This window comes from Camelus ferus, chromosome 8, assembly GCF_009834535.1.
Source record: "Camelus ferus isolate YT-003-E chromosome 8, BCGSAC_Cfer_1.0, whole genome shotgun sequence".
Classification (NCBI taxonomy): Eukaryota; Metazoa; Chordata; class Mammalia; order Artiodactyla; family Camelidae; genus Camelus; species Camelus ferus.
The window spans coordinates 4,142,605-4,166,132 of record NC_045703.1 but is presented as its reverse complement, the minus strand read 5'-3'; the positions used below and the strand labels follow the sequence as shown (position 1 = coordinate 4,166,132).

Sequence of the window (23,528 nt, the reverse complement as noted above, 5' to 3'; positions counted from 1 at the left end):
ATTGTTTTAGACAGCACAAACCTAGTCTCTACAAATACAATCATGAATTCCTCCCTTTTTAGGAATTATTCTCTTTTAAGAATAAATGTAAATGTTGCTACTGTACCAAACTATAACGTTGCACCAACACATTTGTACTCACTTATTCACTTACCATTTATGGAAAATACAAGGCACTATGTACCAGTTGTCATACTAAATGCTAAAGAGCATTTAGGAGTTCCCTGAGTTCAGACTATTGAGAAATGTAGTAAGTAAAAATTACAATACAATTTTGCTTACTGCTAAAGACAACTGAATAGAGAATTGTGCGGACACAGCATATAGAATAACCACACGAATTAACAAATTTCATCAAAGAGTTTTAGTTAAACTGGGACATCATGGAAGAATAAATTACAAAATAAATGCGGGTAGGGAGGAGTGAGGAAGAGGACCTGCATTCCAGAAAAGACGTGAAGCCCAAAAAGGGCTTGGTGTATCTAGGACACAGTAAGCTAATCCACGTGTGATGCACAGGGCAGAGGATGCCCTTGGCAAGTAGACTCCATACTGATGGTGAGAGTTTTAATGGTAAGTAAGAAGTTTGGATGTGAACTAGTCACATAGTACATTATACCTCCCCTATTTTTACATGCCATACTTTATACTAAATACTTTTTTTTTAATCTGCTTCATTAGATTTAAAAGTTGTTTATGGCAAGATCATGTCTGCCTTATCCAGCCTGTACTTCATGGTATCTGGTAACCAGTAAGTATTTGTTACACAAATGAATGTTTTTGTTTATTCTGAAGCTTGATGCCCTTTGGGACCACACCACCTATGCAGTTCCAAGTTACCTCCTTTAACTTCTGGTGTTCCATCTCTCCGTTTGCAGTCATATCGCCCAACAGTTTGCCTGTTTGGTGATAGTCCTTAGTGACAAGTTTTATTACTGTGTTCTCTGCATTTTAAATAAAGCTAGGAACTTTACTAGTCAAGAACATTTGTGACACTGGCTTTGAATCACCCAGAATAAGATACCGAGATGGGAAAGTAACTGAAATAACTCTCCTTCACCAAATCCATAGGGTGTGTGGTTAAAAGGAATTATGTATGTATAATAGACACACTTTTTTAAAGTGAAGAGTGAAGAAAGGTAACCAGAGTAAATATCTACTTTCTACTGGTATCAGTGTAGGAGAAAGTAAAACAAAAGTGCTCCTTGCTTCTTCCATTCCATCCTTGGCCATACACATTTATTATCTTAGGTTTATATTTCTTCATTATTTAATGGAACTAATCTTTCCCGTAAGAAAACAGGAAAGGCTCTAGAATGCGTGAAAGCAATTCCCAGTATTTACGGTACCCGAATTATTCTCCTTTGTGGAAAATAAATAAATAAATAAATAAATAAATAAATAAATAAATAAATAAAGTAATTACCCAAAGGGGGCAAGGCTTTGAGCCCAAGCAGAAATCAGCATGATTTCCTATGCAAGCGGGGCTGCCCTTCGTCATAGCTGGGGGGATGCCAACTGCAGGCACAGGCTCATCTCCTCTCCGCCGCACCCCCTCCCCGAAAACCAAAGGGAGGGCAGAAAAAACAGTGGTTAATTTGATTATCACTGTGCCAAATCGTTAGGAATAACGCAAACAAAAACCTAAAGTAACACTACTAACTTGGCTCGCCTGCATGCCATCCGCGGCCCGTCAGACACCTCGCTTTGGCTCTCGGCAGTGCCCGCCGGCCTCACGCAGCCGAGCACACACCTCCCGCGCGGGGTGGGCGGGGCTTCGGCGCTTCCCGCCCGCCCCCGCCGGCGCCGGCCGCGCGCGTTCCGGAGCTGCGTGCGGGAGGAGTCTTGTCCCTCTGCGCGGCCCGTTCCGCCTCGGCTCCCGCTGCCTTCGGGCTGACGTGTCTGCTGTACGTCGGCGGCTCGGCGAGTAGGGCCGTGATGGCGGACGCCTGGGAAGAAATTAGGCGGTTGGCGGCTGACTTCCAGCGGGCGCAGTTCGCAGAGGCCACGCAGAGGTGCCCGACCCTCCCTCTCCCGTGTGGAGTCCAAATTAGCCCTTGGGCGGTCACGCCGAGATCTGAGGCCGCAGACCCCCGCCCTGGAGCCCGGACTTTCCCAGCCCCTGTCACGGTTCCCGCCTCCCCCCACCTCCCTGAGCCTGGGTTGCGGTTCCCAGAATAGTTTCGTCCGAGAAGACCAAAATCTACTGCGCCTACGCCCACACCCAAGTCCCAGCCAGGTGCAGCCGCGGCCCGCCCCCACGATAGCTGGGGCTGGTGACCCCGAGCAGTCTTTAGAGGGTCCCTCTGATCCTTACCTGTCAGTGAGCCGCTGTGCGCTTACTGACCTAGAAAGAACTTGAAGGGAGAGGCTAAACCCCAAAATATAGTACTTTGCAAATACTGTGTTGACTCTTTAAACATTCTGCCTTTTTGTTTACCAGAACAGATATACTAGGCCAGAGCCATGGTCCCACTTGTCATTTTTAGGGACTCCTGACACTGACATTTCCTACAAACCCACTAACCTTTTGGGTTGTATCCTAAAAAGCACCCTGACTCTGCTTTTTCACCATTACAGAACACATCAAATGCTAGTAGAACCCTTTTTCATCCGTTGATTATCTCTTGCCTTGTTCCTTCTGGGGATGAAGACCTTAATCCCTTGATGCTGTATTTTGTAACACTGCGAGCAAACTAGGACACTTAAGTGCTTTGGTTAACTATAAGTTGCTGTTACGGTTTTCTTAGGCCAGCTCTCCTGCTTACAGAGCAGTTGTACGAGTGAGGCAATTATACATTTCATTTAAAAGAAAATTTGGGTTTTTTTTTTTTTAACTGAAGTTAAAGTGAAAATTAAAATAAAAGTACGGCAGGTTTTTTGCCTTATCTAAATTATATATCCTCGGTTTTCTATTAAGATCTGAAGATGAGAAGCAGGCCTAAAAGAGAGCAAACTTGAAATCTGTAATAGATTTGTAACAATTAAGCTACTTGATTTAAGTGTATGTAAACCCGCTTACTCTGGAGAAATTTTTTTAACTTACTGAATTAGTATTAATTAACTAATAAAGTTTATAGATTTTGTAATGTAGAATCTAGAGACTCTGTACCCAAACCTTTTTTAAAAGCCTGTTTTCATAGGTTTTTGTTATTTATTGAACACTGAATGTATCAAATGCATTTTTTAAACTTAATTTTTCTTTCCCTCAGGTTGTCAGAGCGGAACTGCATTGAGATTGTGAATAAACTGATTGCTCAGAAACAGCTAGAAGTAGTTCACACACTTGACGGGAAGGAATATGTTACTCCAGCCCAAATTAGTAAAGAAATGAGAGATGAGCTACATGTTCGAGGTGGTAAGTAATTCCTTAGTATTTTTTTTCTGGTTCTTTGAAAAGGGGGTAGGGAGGACCTTAAAACCATAAATCATAAATGATTTGGAGGTTTTAGGACACCCTTCTCAATTGTTAACATGCTAATCAGCCTTAATATTTTTAAAAGGTTTGTGTAAACATGATCAGATAATTTAAATGAAGTCAAATCTTGTCACTTTACAAAATAATATTTTTTATTATTTTGAGTTATGTGTTCGATATGTGAATTAATCATCTGCTTTTCATAGTTCATGAATTTATTGCATGACTCAGGGGTGGATACTTAACTGCCTGTTACCAGGTGATAATTGTGAAGGGGGAACAGAGATTTTTAATTACGGATTAAAAACCAAGGCTGTCCTATCATGCTGGGTTTTTTTTTAAACTTTAAGTATTTGCAAATTAGGAAACAGTTTAATATGGTGCTACATCTGTTAGATTGTAGGAAATGCTATTACAAGCATACAAAAGAAGTTTTTGTTTCCTTTGTCTTTTTAAAATTTGAGCTAATTGCTGAGCAGATTTGAACACTATTTGATTAAAGTACATGCAACTGTGAAAACAACTCATTAGATGTAATTAGATATACCCTTACCCTTGGTGTTTATTTTTTATCTTCCTACATAGGCCTAATAAAATACTGGATATAATTTAGAATACTTAACAGATACATTTTTGCTAATAAGTGGAAATCTACCAGTTTCAAATAATTGAAAAAAGTTTATCTGAATTTAGTTGTCAAAATCTCTTTGTCATGATAAATAAATTGTGAAGTGAGATAAATAACCCCCATTGGTCTGGCCAAACTCGTGTATCAGTTGATGCTTATAATTGGTCTGATGTGACACTTGAAACTTTGAAAATAAATTATCATCTGTATCTTCAGCCATTATTCAGCTTTTGGTTTGTGTTTGAAGACATTAATTACTTGGCCTCTATGTTTTGTAGAAAGAGGACCCTGATGGTCCAAAACATAAATCTGTTGAAATTTATGATTTTTGGCTGGTATGTACTTACATGTAACTTAAAATTCATGTCTGTTTTTTTTAAGGTCGAGTAAACATTGTTGATCTGCAACAGGTAAAGTTCAGCTCTAAAACTTTTTGATTCCTCAATTTATTGATACTACTTATTTTTTCAATGCCTTAAGTATTTACTGATACTGGTATCATATTTTGTATGTTTGTAAAATAATTATATAATCCTCACAGATACACTGAATCAGTTTAATAAGTTCTTTCGCAGGTTGACTTGCTTATTCTTTATTCTTTACAAAATAAACTCATAGTTGTCATTTTACATAATTACAGGATTTATGTAACTTTGGGAGAAAAATCACTAGTTTCATGTTTACTTGTTTTTAGTATGTGTAAATAATAGAGAAATATAAAAAAAGATATTTTTAGAAAATATAAGTGTACATGTTATCAGTAAGGTATACTACAGCATATACAAGAAACTGGCAAATCTTGTGTGAAATGGTGCCTGTTAGAGGAAAGCATAACTTCTTAATACAGACTTTCTTAGCAAGTAAAATTGTAATTTTTCAGAAATGAAAGTAAATAAGCAATAAGCCTCTAATTTTTTTAGACTTTTTATAGTATTTCAAATCAATTTGAAATTCACCTAAGGGTAAGTAAGTTTTTAAAAAGAGAGTTGTAAATATGTAATTCCAGGCTTAAGAAACAGTATGAACTTATCACTAATAGAATTTGTACTTGTTTTCCAGGTAATTAATGTGGATCTGACTCATATTGAAAATAGAATTGGTGACATTGTTAAATCAGAAAAACATGTTCAGCTAGTGTTGGGACAACTGATAGATGAGTACGTACAATATTTAAGAGCACTTTTTTTTTTTTATAAGTTAATCTACATTTAAATTTAGAACAATTGTGGCCCCTTCGGCATTTTGTTTAGAACTCTTCTAGTGATGATTTTCATTATAAGGATCATTGTACTTAAAAAGTAAGTGCTTAATTGTGTGGAGTACTTGGAAATAATATAAACTTCTATTTTTTTCTATTATTTTAAAGCAACATAAAATATAATTTTTATCATCTTTCCTATATGATTGTAAATCTGAAAGGAAAATTGTTCCACAAATATTAATGAAAATGACTACAGAATTTTAATTGTTGAAAACAATTCTAGCATTTATTATTTGATTAACCTTATATTTAGTTAACACTGATAAGAAGAAAATAATTTTCAGAATTTGAGAAATGAATGGTGTTCACCTGAACACACCATATTCATTACTTTTGGGGCATACCTTATTGTAACAGAAATCAAACATAGAAGATAGAGGAAAATCATTATCCCTTATTGATTGATTCCTTTTTCTTTTTCTTTTTTTTTTTAACTACTAGGAACTATTTGGATCACTTAGCAGAAGAGGTAAATGATAAATTACAAGAAAGTGGGCAGGTAACCATATCAGACCTATGTAAAACCTATGATCTTCCTGGAAACTTTCTGACACAGGTATTTTTTTCTTAATAGTGTAATGTGTCTTTTTAGATAAATAAACAAAGAATTTTAATGAGAGGGAAAAAACGAGACTTTCTTACCAGTAATTGCTCTTTTGCAAGTGTTTGACTATTGGTCTTATAGCAGTATATTTAGGGGATATTTATACATTGATGGCTCTAATGAGATTGTTTAGAAATGGTTATAGTCTTCCTGAAGGCAGAGACACTCTAAACTTGATAGACTTAAGTTCAAGGCCTGCTTTGATGCAATAGCAAGTATACCATAAAGGCATAGGATTATTTAATGCTTCTGATGTCAGTTATACAAAATCTTGAACCAGGATATCTACAGTTCTGATTGTCTGGTTATATTTTAAGAAATAACTGATGGAAATTATAATTTAGAGGGGTTGCTGCTGGCATCTTGTGGGATAAATGTCAAGGATGCTGCTGAACATCCTACAGTGCACAGAGTGTCCCTGCAACAGTTTTCTTGCCTACAGTGTCAACAGTACCAACATCTTTTGATGTCACCTTTCTTCCTCCTCTATTTTTTAAAATTTTTATTTACATTAGAGTATAGTTGATTTACAGTGTTGTTGGTTTCTGGTTTACAGCAAAGTGATTCAGTTATACAAACATTTTTCTTTTTCATGTTTTTTTCCTTATGGTTTATTACAAGATATTGAATATAGTTCCCTGTGGTAAACAGTAGAACCTTGTTGTTTATGTGGTTTGTGTATCGTAGTTTCTATCTGCTAATCCCAAACTCTTAGTTTATCCCTTCCCCACTCCCTTTCTCCCCTTTGGTAACCATAAATTTGTTTTCTATGTCTGTGAGTCATATTTCTGTTTCTTAAACTAGTTCATTTATATCATATTTTAGATTCCACATATAAGTGATATCATATGGTATTTGTCTTTCTCTGACTTACTTCACTTAGTATGATAATCTCTAGATGTTACCATGTTGCTGCAAATGGCAGTATTTCATTATTTTTATGACTGAGTAGTATTCCATTTTATATATATACACCATATCACCATATCTTCTTTATCGATTCATTTATGTTGCTTCCACATCTTGGCTATTGTAAATAGTACCACTATGAACACTGGTGTTGCATGTATCTTTTTGAATTAGAGTTTTCTCCGGACATATGCCCAGGAGTGGGATTGCTGGGTCATTTAGCAACTCCATTTTTAAAGGCACCACCAAACTGTTTTCCATAGTGGCTGCACCAGTTTACATTCCCACCAACAGTAAGGAGGGTTTCTTTTTCTCCACACCCTTCCCAGCATTTATTATTTGTGTACTTTTTAATGATGGCCATTCTGACTAGTGTGAAGTGATGCCTCATTATAGTTTTGGTTTGCATTTCTCTAATAATTAGCCATGTTGAGCATCTTTTCATATGCCTTTTGGCTATCTGTATGTCTTTGGGAAAATGTCTATTTAGGTCTTCTGCCCATTTTTTGTTTGGGTTGTTGTTATTGAGTTGTATATTTTGGAAATTAAGCCCTGTTGGTTGCATCATTTGCAAATATTTTCACCCAGTCTCTTAAGTTGTTTTGTTTTGTTTATGATTTCCTTTACTGTGCAAAAGCTTGTAAGTTTGATTAGGTCCCATATGTTTATTTTTGTTTTTATTTCTATTCCCTTGGAAAACTGACCTAAGAAAACATTGCTACAATCTATGCAGAGGATGTTTTACCTATGTTCTCTTCTAGGAGTTTTATGCTGTCATGGCTTATATTTAAATCTTTAAGCCATTTTGAGTTTATTTTTGTGTACAATGTGAGGAACTGTTCTAACTTCATTGATTTCCATGCCACTGTCCAGCTTTCCCAACACCACTTGCTGAAGAGACTGTCTTTTCTTCATTGTATATTCTTGCCTCCTTTATTGAAAATTAATTGACCATAGAGGTGTGGGGGTTTTTTTCTGCCCTTTCTATTCTGTTCCATTGATCCATATGTCTGTTTTTGTGCCAGTACCATACTGTTTTGATTACTGTAGCTTTATGGTATTGTCTGAAGTCTGAAAGAGTTATGCTGCCAGCTTTGTTCTACTTTCCTCAGGATTGCTTTGGCAATTTTGGGTCTTTTATGGTTCCAGATAAATTTTACAATTATTTATTCTAGTTCTTTGAAAAATGTCCTGGGTAATTTGATAGAAATCAGATTAAATCTGTAGATTGCTTTGGGTAGCATGGCCATTTTAACAAAGTTAATTCATCCAATCCAAGAGCGTGGGAGATGTTTTTCCATTTCTTTGAACTAGCTTCGATTTCCTTTATCCATGTTTTATATTTCTCAGCGTATAGGTCTTTCACCTCCTTGGTTAGGTTTATTCCTAAATATTTTATTTTTCAATGTGATTTTAAAAGAGAGTTTTTTTTAATTTCCCTTTCTGATATTTCATTGTTAGTATAAAGAAATGCAGCAAATTTCTGTATGTTAGTCTTGTATCCTACTACCTTGTTGAATTCACTTATCAGCGCTAGTAGTTTTTGTGTGTAGTCTTTAGGGTTTTCTATATATAGTATCATGTCATCTGTATATAATGACAGTTTTACCTCCTCCCTTCCAATTTTCATCACTTTTATTTCTTTTTCTTGTCTGATTGCTGTGGCTAGGACTTCCAGTACTATGTTGAGAATAGAAATGGTGAGAGTGGGCATCCTTGTCTTCTAGATTTTAGAGAGAACACTTTCGGCTTTTCATTGTTTAGTATAAGTTGGTTGTGGGTTTGTCATAAATGCCTTTTATTATGTTGAAATATATTCCTTCTGTACCCATTTTGGCAAGAGTTTTTATCATGAATGGATTTTGAATTTTATCAAATGCTTTTTCTGCATTTATTGAGATGATCATGTAGTTTTTGTCTTTTGTTGATGTGGTGTATCACACTGATTTATTTGCGTACGTTGAACCATCCTTGTGATCCTGGGATGAATCCAATTTGATAGTGATATATGATCTTTTTTATGTGGTGTTGGATTCCATTTGCTAATATTTTGTTGAGAATTTTTGCATTTATATTCATCAAAGATATTGCCTGTAATTTTTTTTTTTTTTTTTGGTATTATCTTTTATTTTGGTATCACAGTAATGGTGACTTTATAGAATGACTTTGGGAGTGTTCCCTCCTCGTCAGTCTTTTGGAATAGTTTGAGACAGATCAGTGTAAGTTCTTCCTTCTATGTTTGGTAAAATTCCCTGGTAAAGCCATCAGGCCCTGGACTTTTGTTTGCAGGAAATTTCTTTTACTGTAGATTCTATTTCATTTCTGTAGAGTCTACTTCTTCTTGATTCAGTTTTGGTGGGCATTGTATGTTTCAGAAACTTGTCCATTTCTTCTAGGTTGCCCAATTTGTTGGTATGTAATTGTTCATAGTCTTAAGGTTTTTTGTATTTCTTCAAATCCATTTGATACAGTGGAAAGTTCATGGGCTTTGGAATTAAACAGACCTTGATTTGAATTCTGTCTATTGCACTGCTTAGTTATTCAGTGTTAGGGGAATTATTTGATCTCTTTTGTGCTTCAAGTTACATATCTAAAAGTGGGAATAATTGTCTTTTTCATAGACTTCAGTGAGCTTATATACATGATGTATCTAGTGAAAGGTCTGGTACAGTGGAAGTACTCAACAAATGATGGTTTTGTTTTGTATTTACTGGAACAGCTAAGGGAAAAGCCAAATCTCTTTTTAGGTATATTATCACTGTAAGGAAATCCAGCTTACAAAAATGTACCAAATCATAATTGCATGAGGTTAATTTATAATAAAATAGATTTACTCACCCATTTTAAGAGAGTGACTTCCCCTAATTACGTCTAAAATACCATTTAGGGTACAGCTCTGATTTACAAAGCATTTTAGTAGCCTAAGTTCCTGAGCAAATATATGTAAATCACAGAAAGTGAAAAGAAGTATTTTTAAACACTTTTAAAAGTATCAGAATAGAGTCAGATGATTTCTTATAAAACTATGCTACTGATAACATTTTAGAAATACATATGGTTTCTTAAGGTTTTCAGTTTTAATTTTTCTAAGTATCATAGTATTGTAAAAGCTCATTAAGGTTGTTTGAAAAGCATTTTTCTGTACTCTAAAGTATCAGCCAGTCCAACTTGAATATATTTAACTTGTCCTAGAATGTGAAATATGTCTAGGCTTATTTCATACATACCTGATACCGGTAATAGTGTAGCTGTGAATACTCTCTTGAGGTTACCAAGAAATTAGGTTGTCTGTCAGTCTAGATTTCTGGACACAGATAGTTTGTTAATATTTGCATCACAGGAGGTAACTTTTCAGGTCTTATGTATCCCAGGTGACAGAATCTTGGAATAACATTTATTTCTCTCCATCAGTGTTAAAAGATCCATATAGTATTTTCTCCAAGACCTATGAACATGCCGTGCCTTTCTGTGTTTAAGCTGCCTACTATCTAGAAAATTGATTAGTCAATCTTGTTTATTTTACAATAGCGATAGGCCTTGTTAGCAAGTAGCTGAGCCTTTTAACATATCAGCTATTTGACTCATTCAGTTCTCCACTCTGCCGAAAGATTATGAAGTTTCCTAGATCCTAAGTCTTAATTTTACCTTATATATCTTGTTAATTCATGCTTGCTGAAATTTCTGTCATTTGATTAATACAGCATCAGCATGCAGCATGACTTTAGTAAGACTGTACAAATGTAAATGTATAATTTTCTTCTTTCAAATTAATAAAAATTTTCATCCATCTTTACCCTCAGGCACTAACTCATCGACTAGGTAGAATTATTAATGGACACATTGATCTTGATAACAGAGGAGTGATATTTACTGAAGCTTTTGTAGCTAGACATAAAGCACGCATCCGTGGGCTGTTCAGTGCTATTACCCGGTAAGCACGCTTTAAAATATGTATATTTTTACACTTCTTGATCATGATTTGTTTTTTTTCCTCAAGCAAAATCTGATTTAAGACTAGTTTATTAAACAGACAGAAGGGGAGCTTCTATGAAATAGGAATGGGGATTCCAGAGCCGTAGATGTAGCCACACTCTTTCCATCCCACATCTCTTTTCTGTCCCTACCTTCACCACCCTCATGACCCCAGATGCACTTTGGGAAAACATCCAGGTCATATATAAAGTCTCTCTGGGATAAAAGAAAGAGCATGCAGTTTAAAGTCAAAAGTCCTTGAGTCATAGCTGTATCACATGGTAACAATGTGACCTTAAGAGGGTAAGTCAGTCACCAAACTTCTTTGGGACTCAGATGGAGCTGGATGACTTCAGAACTTCTTTTTTTTTTTTTTTTTACTAAATAACATTCTAGAATTCTAGTGACTAGCAGTGTTACATTCAAAATCACTTTAACCTTTCTAAAGTAAGAATTTTTAAAAGTTTGGGGCCTGTATGACAAACTCCAGTGTGGAATTAAGAAAACCTGCATTCTCAATTATCTCCTTTCTCTTGTGTCATTAAGTTTATCTCAGTGGTTTTGGAGTCCCATTATTGTTGAAGTATGTCCAGACTTCTCCCATTTTAACAGTCAAACCTCTCTCAACCTCATCTTGTACTCCCTCTACCATCTTGTTTATTCCTTTCCTTAAAGTGAACCTTCTTGAATTGATGTCTACATTAATGTCTCAGTTTTCTTATCTTCTGTCACTTCTCAGCTCACCCATCTGGCTTCTGCCGCTTACTTAGCAGTGATGTCAATATCGTTAAATCTAATGGGTATTTTTTCTCCTTGTTTTACTTGACTTTGCAGCAGCATTAAACTCCAGTTACGCCTTCCTTCTTGAAATGTTCTCATCCCTTGTTTTCATTTTAACACCCTACTTTACTGGCTTCTGCTTACCTCTTTTGTCTGTACGTTGTAAGTCACTCTGGCTCTTCCTCCTTTCCCTAGCCTTTCAAGTTTTGTTTCATGCCTTCATTTCTTCCCAGTCCTGCACTGTCTTCCTAGGTGCTTTTACCTTTCTTTTAAATTTCAGACTCATACCACCTGTACGGCATGTCTATTGAAGTGTCTTACAAGTGCCTCAAATTCAGCATATTTAAAATAACTCACTGTCTCTGAGCTATCCCACTCCCCACCCCATCTAAATTTATTTTTCCACTTGTGTTTCCTTTACCAGTAAACATTATCATCAGGCTGGTTTCGCCAGAGAACTAGGAGTCATCCTGTATACCATCCTTTCTCTCACCGCCCTTTCCATAACACAACATGTTTTGAGTTCTGTCTTCTAAATAGTTGTGTAATCTTTACTTCTCTGACATCACCATTCTCATCACTCCAGTCCATTTTTTATATGGACTGTTTTAGCACCTTTCTAACAAGTCTCCCTTCTTCTACTCTTATTACCCTTCAGGGTAATTTTTACATGACAGCCTTAGTAATTAATTTTTGTCATTCAACCAATCAAAAGCACTTATTGAATACCTAGTATATGAAAGACACTGATGGAACAAAAGACTAGGTTAGAAGAGAGAGCTTGCAATCTATTGCAACAGTTTTCTTCTTTCTTTCTTTTTTTATCTCACACAGAAAAGTTGCAAGAGAACCTTTTTTTTTTCCTGTCCCATTTGAGAGAAAGTGGCTAACATAATGTCCTATCACCACAAATACTTTAGTCTGTATTTTCTACAAACAAGGGCAATGTCCTATAGAACTATAATCAAACATCAAAATCAGAAAATTGACATTGATACATTACTGCCATCCAGTCCTTGGACACCGTTCGTATTTTACTAATTGTTCCAGTAATATGCTTTATAGAAAAAGGATCGAGTCCAGAATCACACACTTAATTGTCATGTCTCCTTAGTCACCTTCAATCTGGAACAGTTACCTGGTGTTTCCTTGACTTTCATGACCTTGACACTTTTGAAGATCACAGGCCAGTTATTTTGTAGAATATTCCATTTTTCCTTTCTGCTGTTTTTTCAAGCTGATGTTCAGGTTATACATCCTTGGCCGAAATATCACAGAAGTGATTCTGTGTTCTTGTCATTGAGCCCTATCAGATGGCATACCATTTACATTTTTCCAGTTACTGATGAGATGCACTGTAACTTCTTAGTAAGGAGATATCTGCTAGGCTTCTCATAAAGCTACTTATTTTCCGTGTATAATTAAGTATTTGTGAGGAGGGCATTTTGAGATCATGTGAGTTACCCAGTTTTTCATCAAATTTTCAGTTTATTCATTTATTAAATTACTGTGGACTTATGGTTTCCTATGTTATTAGTTAGATTATAATCTGTTTTGTTATCATTATTTAGATTTTCAAATTGGCTCATTTTTTAGCTGGTGGCAGGCCCTTCAGATTGGCTTCTGTGTCCTTTTGACATGTCCCCATCATTCTTCCAACACTTCTTTCTAGCACAACAAGAAGTTCCAGGATCAATTTATACTTTCCCTGTCTCAATCTTGTAATCAGCCATTTCTCCAAGGAGCCTGGTTCCTTTTAGTAGAGTATTGTATTTAGAAATCAAGTTCCGGACACTAGATTGCTTATTGCTGTTTAGTTGTTCCTGCTCTCAAGCCCTCCCCTCAGACAAGCTAAAGGATACACAGACACACCAGATCACCGTCCTGACAGAAGAAACTGGTAACAGTAGTTGCTTCCAGAAGAGGAACTGAGTAGCTGAGTGATAGGAATGAAGGGGACTCAGTTTTGTAACTTTTTTGGATCCTGTACGTTGATTGCTTAGTTAAAAACTAAAAATATATTCTTCCTATTAACAAATATTTATTCTTTTTCTTTGACTAATTATTGTGGTGGGTGTAGTTATCATCAGATTCGGCAAATAATATTTTACTGACTCAGTAGCCCTGTGTTTTTCTATGTGGAGATGTTATCAAACCATGAGAGCAAAATAAATTCTGAGCCTCAAAAGAGGTTGTTAGACTGTGTAGCTTCCAGATAATTCCACCTAATGTAATGTATCTTCACATTTGCCTCTTAAGTATAGGAAACTAACTCACTTTTCTGGTCTGCTTTCAGAGAAACCTGCATCTCTGATTAAAAAGAGTTTCTATTTATTGTTATTATAGGTAGCCAGAAGAAGAGCAGGAGTAATTAGTGAGAAGAGTGAGATACATAGGTATACTAAACTACATTGTATTGCAGATTGAAATAAAAAATCAGCAGCTAAGTTTTATTGCACAAAAAAAGCTAGACATTTTGTGCAATTCAATTAAACTTTTATTGAACACCCGCAATAAGTTACGCACAGAAATTTTAAGATTCTTCAAGGAGCTCTGTATTTTCGTAGGAGTGTGTTTACGTAGAAGGAAACAGAAAACAAAAAACAAAACATAAGAAGGTTGTTATAAACAGAGGAGAGCAAACTTCACAGAGCACCTAACTTCACCTAATTGGTTTGGGAGCTCTAGATAATTTAGCTGAAAATTTGGGGTAAAATAATTTAATAAAAACCAAATTGATCTATACAAGAATTTGGTAAAAATAATAATTTAGTCAAATATCCCCAAACACAGCAGTTTTAATATCAATTCTAAATATGAATTGACAGCTGTTTCTGCCCTTCCAGGTTTGTCATAGAGAAAATTTATAACATCTTAAATAGCAAGAGAGGATCAAGTAATTGGAAAAACTTAAAAATCTGTAATTATATGCATAAGAATAAAATCATACCCTAAACCATAGATCTGGCATAATTGTTGGCTTAAAATGAATAGGGAAGAAAAAATTGAAGCCAGAAAAAAGTCTAGATCTTTTTTTATAGTTCCTTTTACTTAAAAGAAATTGTAATTATTATAAAAGAAAAACATTCACAAGGATCTATCCAAAAGAAATGAAAATATATTTCCACACAAATACATGAAAACAAATCTTCATAGCAGCATTTTTCATAATAGCCCCAAACTGGAAATAATCCAGGTGTCCATCAACGATGAATGGATACAAACAACAAAATGTGGTGTATCCATAAACTAGAATGCTATTCAGCAATAAAAAGGAATATTTGATCCATGCTTCATCATGTGTGAACCTCAAGAACATGCTAAGTGAAAGAAGCTGGCCACAAGAGCACAAGAGACCACATACTGATTCCATCTATAAGAAATTTCTAGAAAGGCACGTTTGTAGAGGCAGAAAGCAGATTATGGTTCTCTAGGTCCAGGGTTGGCAACAGAATTTAACTGCAAACATCTAGAAGGAACTTTTTGGGTAATGGAAACGTTCTAAAACCAGATTGTAGTGTTGGTTGATCAACTGTATAAATAAAGATCATTAAAATGTATACTCAGAATTGGGTAGATTTATGATATGTAAATTATGTATATCTCACTAAAACTGTTTTTTTTTTTTTAAAAAGAAATGTGTAATCATTACAGAAAATACTAATGAGCCAAAGAGCATTTAAAGTGAATCTCCCCCAGGCGTACAACTGGAGTACGTCATTACAGATTCCTTTCAGTATATATGACCTTATTTTTCTTCAAAAATATAATTGTATAACATTCACTGACTTCCCAGATGGGGAAAGAGCCTTCCAGACAGAAAGAATGGAATGAAGAAAAATAAACGTACAATAAAGAGCAAGGCAGACAATTAAGAATCACTAAATTTTAGGTGAAAATTTGTTGGGAAAGTAAATTGATCCCAGATTGGGAAGACAGATCAATTCCCCTGGTGTCACAGTAGCATAATTCTGAATAAGGACATAAAATTTGGTGTAATTTTTGCCTTCGTTGTTTTCTTCTGAATTAATTTGTATTTTTCATAAACCATTCTAGTTTTTTTTTACATTCATAAATGTATAACTCTATAATGAGTAAAAAGATTTTTGTTTTGTTTTGGTTTGTTTCCTTTCCATAAAGGCCTACAGCAGTGAATTCTTTGATTTCAAAATATGGATTTCAGGAGCAGCTTCTTTACTGTGAGTTTGCTTTAAGTTATGTATCACTTAATTAGCTGTTGAATAGACTTAACAGAAAACTTACTAATTTTAATGTCTTTATCTCTTTTAATTTTAAAACTTACATAACTAAAATATTTCAAGTTGTGAAGTTTCTCTATTCCAATTTTCATATATATGTCTATCTGTTAAACCCACCAAATATTCAGTGGTGGGTACCTCAAGAGGAGTGGAATAAAAAAAAAATTGTATGTGCACATAATCTTATGTGTATACCTATGTAGAGAGACAGAGATTTAAAATTTTAGGATTGAGAATAATTTTCACTTTATTTCTTGCAGATTTTTACTACATTTTCTTATGAAAGTAAATAGTGTTTGGCTAAAAAAAATTTTGCAAAAAGTTTATAGCATTAAAAATAAATTCTTAGCATTTGAACAGTATAGTATTATCTCCAAAATAATTTTGGTCCGTTGCCCATTTTGTGTGTTTGTGAAGCTCTTACGAGGCTTTGACGGTTTTTTGGGGGTTTTTTTAAGCTTTTCTGGAATAATTTTTAAAAGCAATGCCTTAATCTTTCAACTCAGGTATTTGTGCAAATATAAGAATTAAAATGAAGAATGGAAAAGAAATTCAAGTACAGAATGAAAAATTAATTTTATTTGCTGTATTTTTCAGAATATGGAGTTAAATTTAAAATTTTTGTTTAAGACAAATTTAAAATTAAATTGTGACATATTTTGAAATCTACATAAACGGGGGTTGGTGGAATTTCATTATAATGTAAAGTTCTTGAAGTAATAACTGATAACTTGATAACTTTGGTCTGAATTTAGCTTGGATTTGTGTTGTACAATCACACAAAGTTTAAAATTATATATTGCAGTCTATTGAGAAATCTAAACTTTTCTGATATACTCTATTTACTCAGCATTGAAATTCTGAAATTCATGTGTAAATTCATTTTTATTTCTGTTAAAGGCAAATTTTCCTAAACCATTTTTATACCAGACATCTTTTGAATGTTCTTGTTGATTCACTTAGAAATAACTCCTTCCTATCTGCTTTGTCTTTTATTAGGGAATTTTGATATTTAAAACAAAGTGTATAGTCAAATGTTACAGTTTAAATAAAAAGCATAAATTTGGTATTAATAGCAGCACTATCCAGTTTTCATACTGACCTCAGTCTTTTGATTTTGATGGTAGTAGTGATGTTATTTAGTTAATATTTATTGAGTGCTTTTTATATGCCAAATACTCTTTTAAGCACTTTACTAAATTGAATACAATAGCCCAGTGAGATAAATATTATTATTATCCCCATTTTAAGGATGAGAAGATAAAGGCATCAGTAAAATGACTTGCCCCAGTGTTTGTCAGCTAGTAGGTGGCAGAGTGGAGTTTTGAACTTAAGCTGTCTGGGTCCAGATCCATCCTCTTAATCATGGCATTATACTTCTGTTATGGATAGGGTTAAAATATGTTGCTTCAGTTTAATCAGTGGAATGTAATAATTTAGACAAATTTTCATGGCTTTATTTCACACAGTGTATTCTCATAGGATCCGGGTATCTTGATTTTTCTTTATGAGAAAATTGAACTTGATAACACTAGTGATTGTATATTACCTATTCTCAAAGTATTTATTCATCTACTTTTAATCATGAGATAATAATGGCATATTGTGTTTTTTCCCCAAAATTACTCAGACTGAAAAACTCAACATTAATATTAACTAGTTTGAATTACAAGTTCAGCACATTTAGCTAGTTGCCAAAATTTCCTGAATTTATGACCTGAATATTCTCATAAATGGCAGGTAAGTTTTGTCTAAAATATTGTGTTTAGTATGGAATTTAAACTTTAAATTGCTTTTTTAAAGGGTAAGAATGAGTAAATTGTGAAATAGTGAAGTGTTTTACTTTTGGAGATTTTTTACTTGCTCTGATTTATTTCTATTTCTATTTGTTTGGTTTTCTTTTAAGCTGTTCTTGAGGAACTTGTTAATAGTGGACGCTTACGAGGCACTGTGGTTGGTGGGAGACAGGATAAGGCGGTGTTTGTCCCTGATATTTACTCCAGGACACAAAGTACTTGGGTGGATTCTTTTTTCAGGCAGAATGGCTATCTCGGTAACTTTCTTTATTTGTTTAACTAAAACTCATTTCTAGTATGAAACACAGTCTTAGAAAGATTTTATTAGCCCTGGGAATACACATGTACTTTACTATTGTCCAGCAGACTATAATGGTTCTTTTTGAGTATAAAAGTAGGGACCTGCAGGTTTTTGTGGATCATGTAACTGAGTTTAATTCTGTAATTATTGAACAGTTGTAATGTAGAAAAGCCAAAAGCTGGTATCGATTGTCACCAGCCTTCTAGTAATGTGATACTATATATAAAATACTTCAAGTACTTTTTAATTCATAAAAAATAATTATATTTATTATATCTCATAACTTATGAAGTTAGCTGGTTTTTAGTTGCATAATCTTAGAAATATTTCATTGACTGTTTTACAATGTTCATTTTTATTAGTTATCTGGTACTTCAGAAACATTGAAGTTATTCTAAATTCTGTTTCTGAGGTTCTGTCATTTACATAAAGTAGATTGATTGAATTTAATCATTAAAACAATAAGCAAATATATATATTTATATGTAACCCACTTAGTTTGATCAATTTCATAGCCCAAGTCAAACTATGTAAGATCAGTTAGCTATAAATAAGTAAACGTGTAAGTTATCAGTGTTCAGTTTAAATGTGTGCTAGAATGAATATGGGGCTTGGCTTATGTTTTCTTGACTTTCTGTAATGTACTTTTTCGGTTTTTTCATCAAAGGACTTGGATTAGAATTTTGTTGTAATTAATTTTCTTCAATATGATTATCTGGGGACAGAGAGAAGATGGTAGATATCTCCAATAGCTTTAATGGCTGCAAATTTAACTTTTTAATTTTGTTTTATATGCTAAGTCTTTTACTAGTTTAAATTAGGCTCGAGAATTGCTTTGTCCTCAGTAGTCTAATGAAACTGTTGAAATTCCATTCTTTAACTGTAATAGGAAAAATAAATTTCAGTTTTTGTTTTTCTACTTAAATCATTATTCTTTTACCCCCATTTCTAGTTTTATTGCTCTTTAGTTCTCATGTTTCCCTTTGACTCCTCAATTGGAGAGAAAGTGACATAGTGACATAGTGAAATACTTCAACCAATTGTTCTAAATATATGTTTAGTAATAAAAATTTGAGAAGGTAGAATAACCAGGAAATAGGCTGTGGTACACTTCTATATTTTATTCTTAAAAAAAGATGTTAGAATACAATGCATTCACGAAGAATAGATTTTGTAGAACTTAACTTTTCCTATGATTTCTAAAAGGTGTGAATGATTGACAATTCCATTCCAACCTTGTGATATTTCTAGAATTTGATGCTTTGTCCAGACTTGGAATCCCAGATGCTGTGAGCTACATAAAGAAAAGATACAAGACTACCCAGCTCCTGTTTTTGAAAGCAGCTTGTGTTGGTCAAGGACTTGTGGATCAGGTGGAAGCATCAGTAGAGGAAGCCATCAGCTCTGGAACATGGGTTGATATTGCAGTATGTTTAAAAATCTTTTTCTTAATTTTCCTTTAAACCGATGACAACTGATGTTTCACTGGCGTGCAGCCATTTTAAAATTAGGATACATAAAGGTAGTCATGGCTTTAGAGCTAAATTCTAGCAGTCATTGTTATGACAGAAATAATCTTAATTATTTTATGCTTAAAGACTTTCTAGCTTTTGAAGTAGAGGGACCTTTTACATATGGATAGTCAACATCCAGAATTCTGTGAATCTCAAAATAAATAAGCAGACAGTAAAACACTCATATCAGTCCTGCCATACAGGAATTGATGAGACTTCTCACAGTCTTATCTAAGCATTTACAGCTTTACTGGCATCAGGCATCATGTAGCATTTGTTTGTTTCCTATCCATTAATCTCTGCTAATGAATTAACACAAGCTGCTTTAGCACTGATAAGTGTTTTACTTCAGTGTTCAGTATTCACCTGTCTTTGTTATGCCAAAAAGGTGAATGTAGGTGATAAGAAAGAAGTGGGAGGCCAATCCATTATTTACTACTCAGGGTCCAGATTCTCTTTATAAAGCAGAAAGTACTTTGCTTTGGAGACATGTTTCCCAGAGATTCCAGGTGTCTTTATTTATTCATTCAAATTTTATTAAGTACTTTCTGTGTGCCAGGTACCATTTTACCTGTTGGGAATGCTTTGTCCAGACAAATTTCCAGCTTTCAGGAGGGGTGCTTTCATGAGGGTGGGGAGCAGTTGTTAATGAAAATAATAATTTCGGATAGCAGAAAGAGCTAAGAAGAAATGTATTTTGGAGGCAGAGTTATCAGGACTTGAAGTTGGATTGCTTGTGAGTTTGTGAGAGGAACTAAGTGTGACTTGTAGGTTTTGGACCAGATCAGCTGAATGGAGAGTGGTTCCATTAACTGAGATGGAAGAATGATGAGGAAGAGAATATGGGAGCTGGGAGTCGGGGCAGGAGGCACAAATCCACATTGTTTTCAACAGGATGTGTTAAAATTTGAGATGCCTATGAGGAGTATGAGTGGGGAGGTTAGGGAAACAGTAGGATATGTGATTTCAGAGTTCAGAGTGATGATAAATGCAGAAATATAATTTGGGAGTTTGTCAGCATATAGATGGTTATGAAAGCCATTGGACTTAATGAGATCACTTAGGGAGAGCATATATATATATATAACAAATGATTTATCTGTATTATATTGCATTTATACTTTGTTTTCATTTTTCTTGTAATTCTAGCCTCTGCTGCCCAGTTCTTTATCAGTTGAAGATGCTGCAATATTGCTTCAACACGTGATGAGGGCACTCAGCAAACAGGCTTCAGCTGTGGTCTTTAGCGATACTATTGTAGTCAGTGAAAAATATTTAAATGACTGTATGGAACTATTCAGTGAACTGATGCATCAAAAAGCTGAAAAGGTATGCCAGATTTTCTTTCACCTACTAATTTCAGCCGTGTTATCACATAAGAATCATCATCTTACGACTTTTGAAAAATGGGGTTAGCAGAATACCCAAAAATGAACAGTGTTTCATAAGTCATTTTCCTTCAATGCATCATTCCTTTTTTATTTCCTCTCCTGGATTTGTTTTTCTCCTTCTTCATTCCCATCAGGACATAAAAGTTAGAACTTAAGAGAGCTGATTTTATAACTTGAAATCACATAAATGAAATTACACATTTCACAATTAAGTCACCTGAGGGTATTGGTCCAACATTAAAATCCATAAAAATAGTATCTATGGATTATATACATAAATATACAGTACATTTATTAATTGGTACACAGCATATTTATTAAATCTAGCAGAGCCTCGTTAATTTTATCTATTTGGGGTATACCAACAGGATAAGTAACTGAGGAAAAAAATTATTATCAAAATTGATCAGTTCCTTAGAACCTGCTATTGAAGTGCTGAGAAGTCATGCCAGGTCTGCTTTAATGACTGTTTAATTCATGTTTCTATTTAGTAGTACCGTCTACTTATAAAGCCTGCTCACAAATAGGTAGCACAAGCTAATTTATCTCGGTTAGACTTTTAGTAAATTCATGAGGGGTTATTAAATATATAAATAATTTATATTTATCCTATTCCTTTTAAGCTTCAATAATAGTCTAAAAAAGAGGTATCTTTTTACATTTGGCCTGTAAAGCAGCAGAGAGGAGTAAAAAGTATACAGGATTGATACCAGTAAACCTGAGTTCTAATTTCAACTTCTTTACTCTCTGTTTGACTTTGGACAATAGACCTCCAGTTTTTCATCTCCAAAGAAAGGATCATGATGCCTGCTCCCCCAGGGATAAATGTAAATAAAGGGGCAATGTAAATAAAATATCTGGTATGTTAGCTACCAGTTACTAAATGACTACATCATTATTTTTATTTGTGATCTTTTGCTAAACTGAAAACACAATCATCAGTCTTTTTCTTTCCTTGTGCTCCTTTCTCCAAGCACAGAAATGAATTCAGAAAAAAAGGTGATTCTTTTGTTTGAACTTTCAACATTGTAAATATTTTTCCTTGGAAAACCAAAAAAGAAATACTGTTTTTAACACATGAAAATGTACATTTGTCACTACAGATTTAGAACTCTTTCCCATGATAAAGAACCAGTTTCTGAACTTGAAAATAGTTTATTGTTTCTAACATAATATTATAAAAGCAGAGATCAAGAGGAAAAAAGTTTACATGACTAAGTATGCCACTCATATGATCATTATTGTGGGATGTGGATAAAGATTTCATTATTTTTTTAGTAATCTCAGATTTCCAAGTGGCATTGGACTTGGGAGTCTTGAAAAGAAAGGGAGCAAGTGTCACCCATTAAGCCGTGATAAAACCAGTCAATAATGGTTGAAGAGGATTGCATCTGATGCTGTGTGATCAGTTGTTCAGTGACTGAAATGGATTTCTCATTGGCTGGTAATAGATACAAAAAGCCAAGAACAGCAAGGGAAGAGACTGATTACGGGGAGAAAGTCTCAGCATGGCAGCTGAGACAAAGCTCTATAGTTTCTTAGCAATGAAACCAAACAAGAATTAGGATATGAGTATATAAACTTTTATTTTATGTTTTTCTTAATGTTATATATTTTTGCCTACAAAAAAAAATGCATGCTTTATTTCAGGAAATGAAAACTAATCCTGTTCATTTAATCACTGAAGAAGATCTGAAACAAGTCTCCATTTTAGAAAGCATTAATACAAATAAAAAGGATAAGAAAGATGAGCGAAGGAGGAAAGCAACAGGTAACAAAGAAAATTATTATTATTATTATTATTATTATTATTATTATTATTATTATTATTATTATTATTATTATTAACAAAGAAGATTCAAGAAAAGTTTTTTATTTGTTGTGGTGAACTTTGCATTTATCAGACCTTTGAAAGGACTTTTGTTTGGTTGATTTGCCTTTAACTGCTAATATTAACCAGATCTTTCACTACTGACTTAACTTTTGATTATGAAGATGGAAATATTGGTGATTACTTATTCAGTGTTTTATTTTGTGAGAACTAAGCTAATTTTATGACTTTCTGTTGTTTTCTTCAGCCTTTATGTTCCCAGTAGTTTTATTGGTTTGGTTTGGTTTTGCGGGGTTTTTTTGTTTTTTTTTTTAAGTCTGGAATTTTGCAAGTTTGTGTTCATCTCAAGGCCTTTGTACAAGCTGTTCCATCTACCTGGAAAGTTCTCTGCTGAACTTCAAGTAACTGTTTTCTTCTTAGAAGAACTGAGCTCTTCATTAAGAGCTCACCTTTAAATGTCAGATCCTCAGGGAGGCCTCCCTAGCCCCCTATAGAATAGTAGACACACACTGTCACTCTCCATCGTAATATCTTCCCAGTTTTTTTTACATCACTTTTATCACTGTGATGTGTTTTATCCTTTGGGAACCTTCTCCATCTCATTTATTGTTTCCCTGGTACTTAAAGCATTCCTTGGTATTTTTTAAGTTCTCCATAAATACTTACTGAGTGAATGAATTTCCCAAGGAGATTTTTTTTTTAATTTCTTTTTTTAGTTTAGAGTTACTAGAAATTACCCTAGGTAGCACTGATATACTAGTAACTTGCTTTGCAAATTAACATATATGTCCCGTACTTTCTATGATAGGAAAAATTTTATTAGTGCTATATCAGGGTTAAAGAAATTAGATATTTACTATATCT

The 23,528-nt window shown here is 34.2% G+C and overlaps 1 protein-coding gene and 1 long non-coding RNA gene across 6 annotated transcripts in view; one reads left to right on the top strand and one right to left on the bottom strand.

Annotated features, from left to right (window-relative positions):
• The window catches only part of LOC106729935, a 303,006-nt gene extending 301,108 nt beyond the window's left edge, over positions 1-1,898 (bottom strand). The window contains exons 1-2 of one of the 4 annotated variants that reach the window (XR_004321765.1): positions 1,664-1,898; positions 1,427-1,555 (exon numbers count right to left, since the gene is read on the bottom strand). This is a non-coding gene — a long non-coding RNA (uncharacterized LOC106729935). The remainder of the gene's footprint in view (positions 1-1,426; positions 1,556-1,663) is intronic. The other 3 variants (XR_004321764.1, XR_004321766.1, XR_004321767.1) reach the window with 3 other exon arrangements.
• UFL1 (UFM1 specific ligase 1) overlaps positions 1,861-23,528 on the top strand; it is a 33,708-nt gene continuing 12,040 nt past the window's right edge. Inside the window, exons 1-11 of one of the 2 annotated variants that reach the window (XM_032484425.1) lie at positions 1,861-2,015; positions 3,213-3,358; positions 4,428-4,456; positions 5,106-5,203; positions 5,749-5,863; positions 10,621-10,751; positions 15,713-15,771; positions 17,738-17,884; positions 19,180-19,355; positions 20,592-20,771; positions 22,484-22,604. In XM_032484425.1, coding sequence (XP_032340316.1) covers positions 1,939-2,015; positions 3,213-3,358; positions 4,428-4,456; positions 5,106-5,203; positions 5,749-5,863; positions 10,621-10,751; positions 15,713-15,771; positions 17,738-17,884; positions 19,180-19,355; positions 20,592-20,771; positions 22,484-22,604 — 1,279 coding nt within the window. In that variant the 5' untranslated portion in view covers positions 1,861-1,938. The remainder of the gene's footprint in view (positions 2,016-3,212; positions 3,359-4,427; positions 4,457-5,105; positions 5,204-5,748; positions 5,864-10,620; positions 10,752-15,712; positions 15,772-17,737; positions 17,885-19,179; positions 19,356-20,591; positions 20,772-22,483; positions 22,605-23,528) is intronic. The other variant, XM_032484426.1, reaches the window with a different exon arrangement.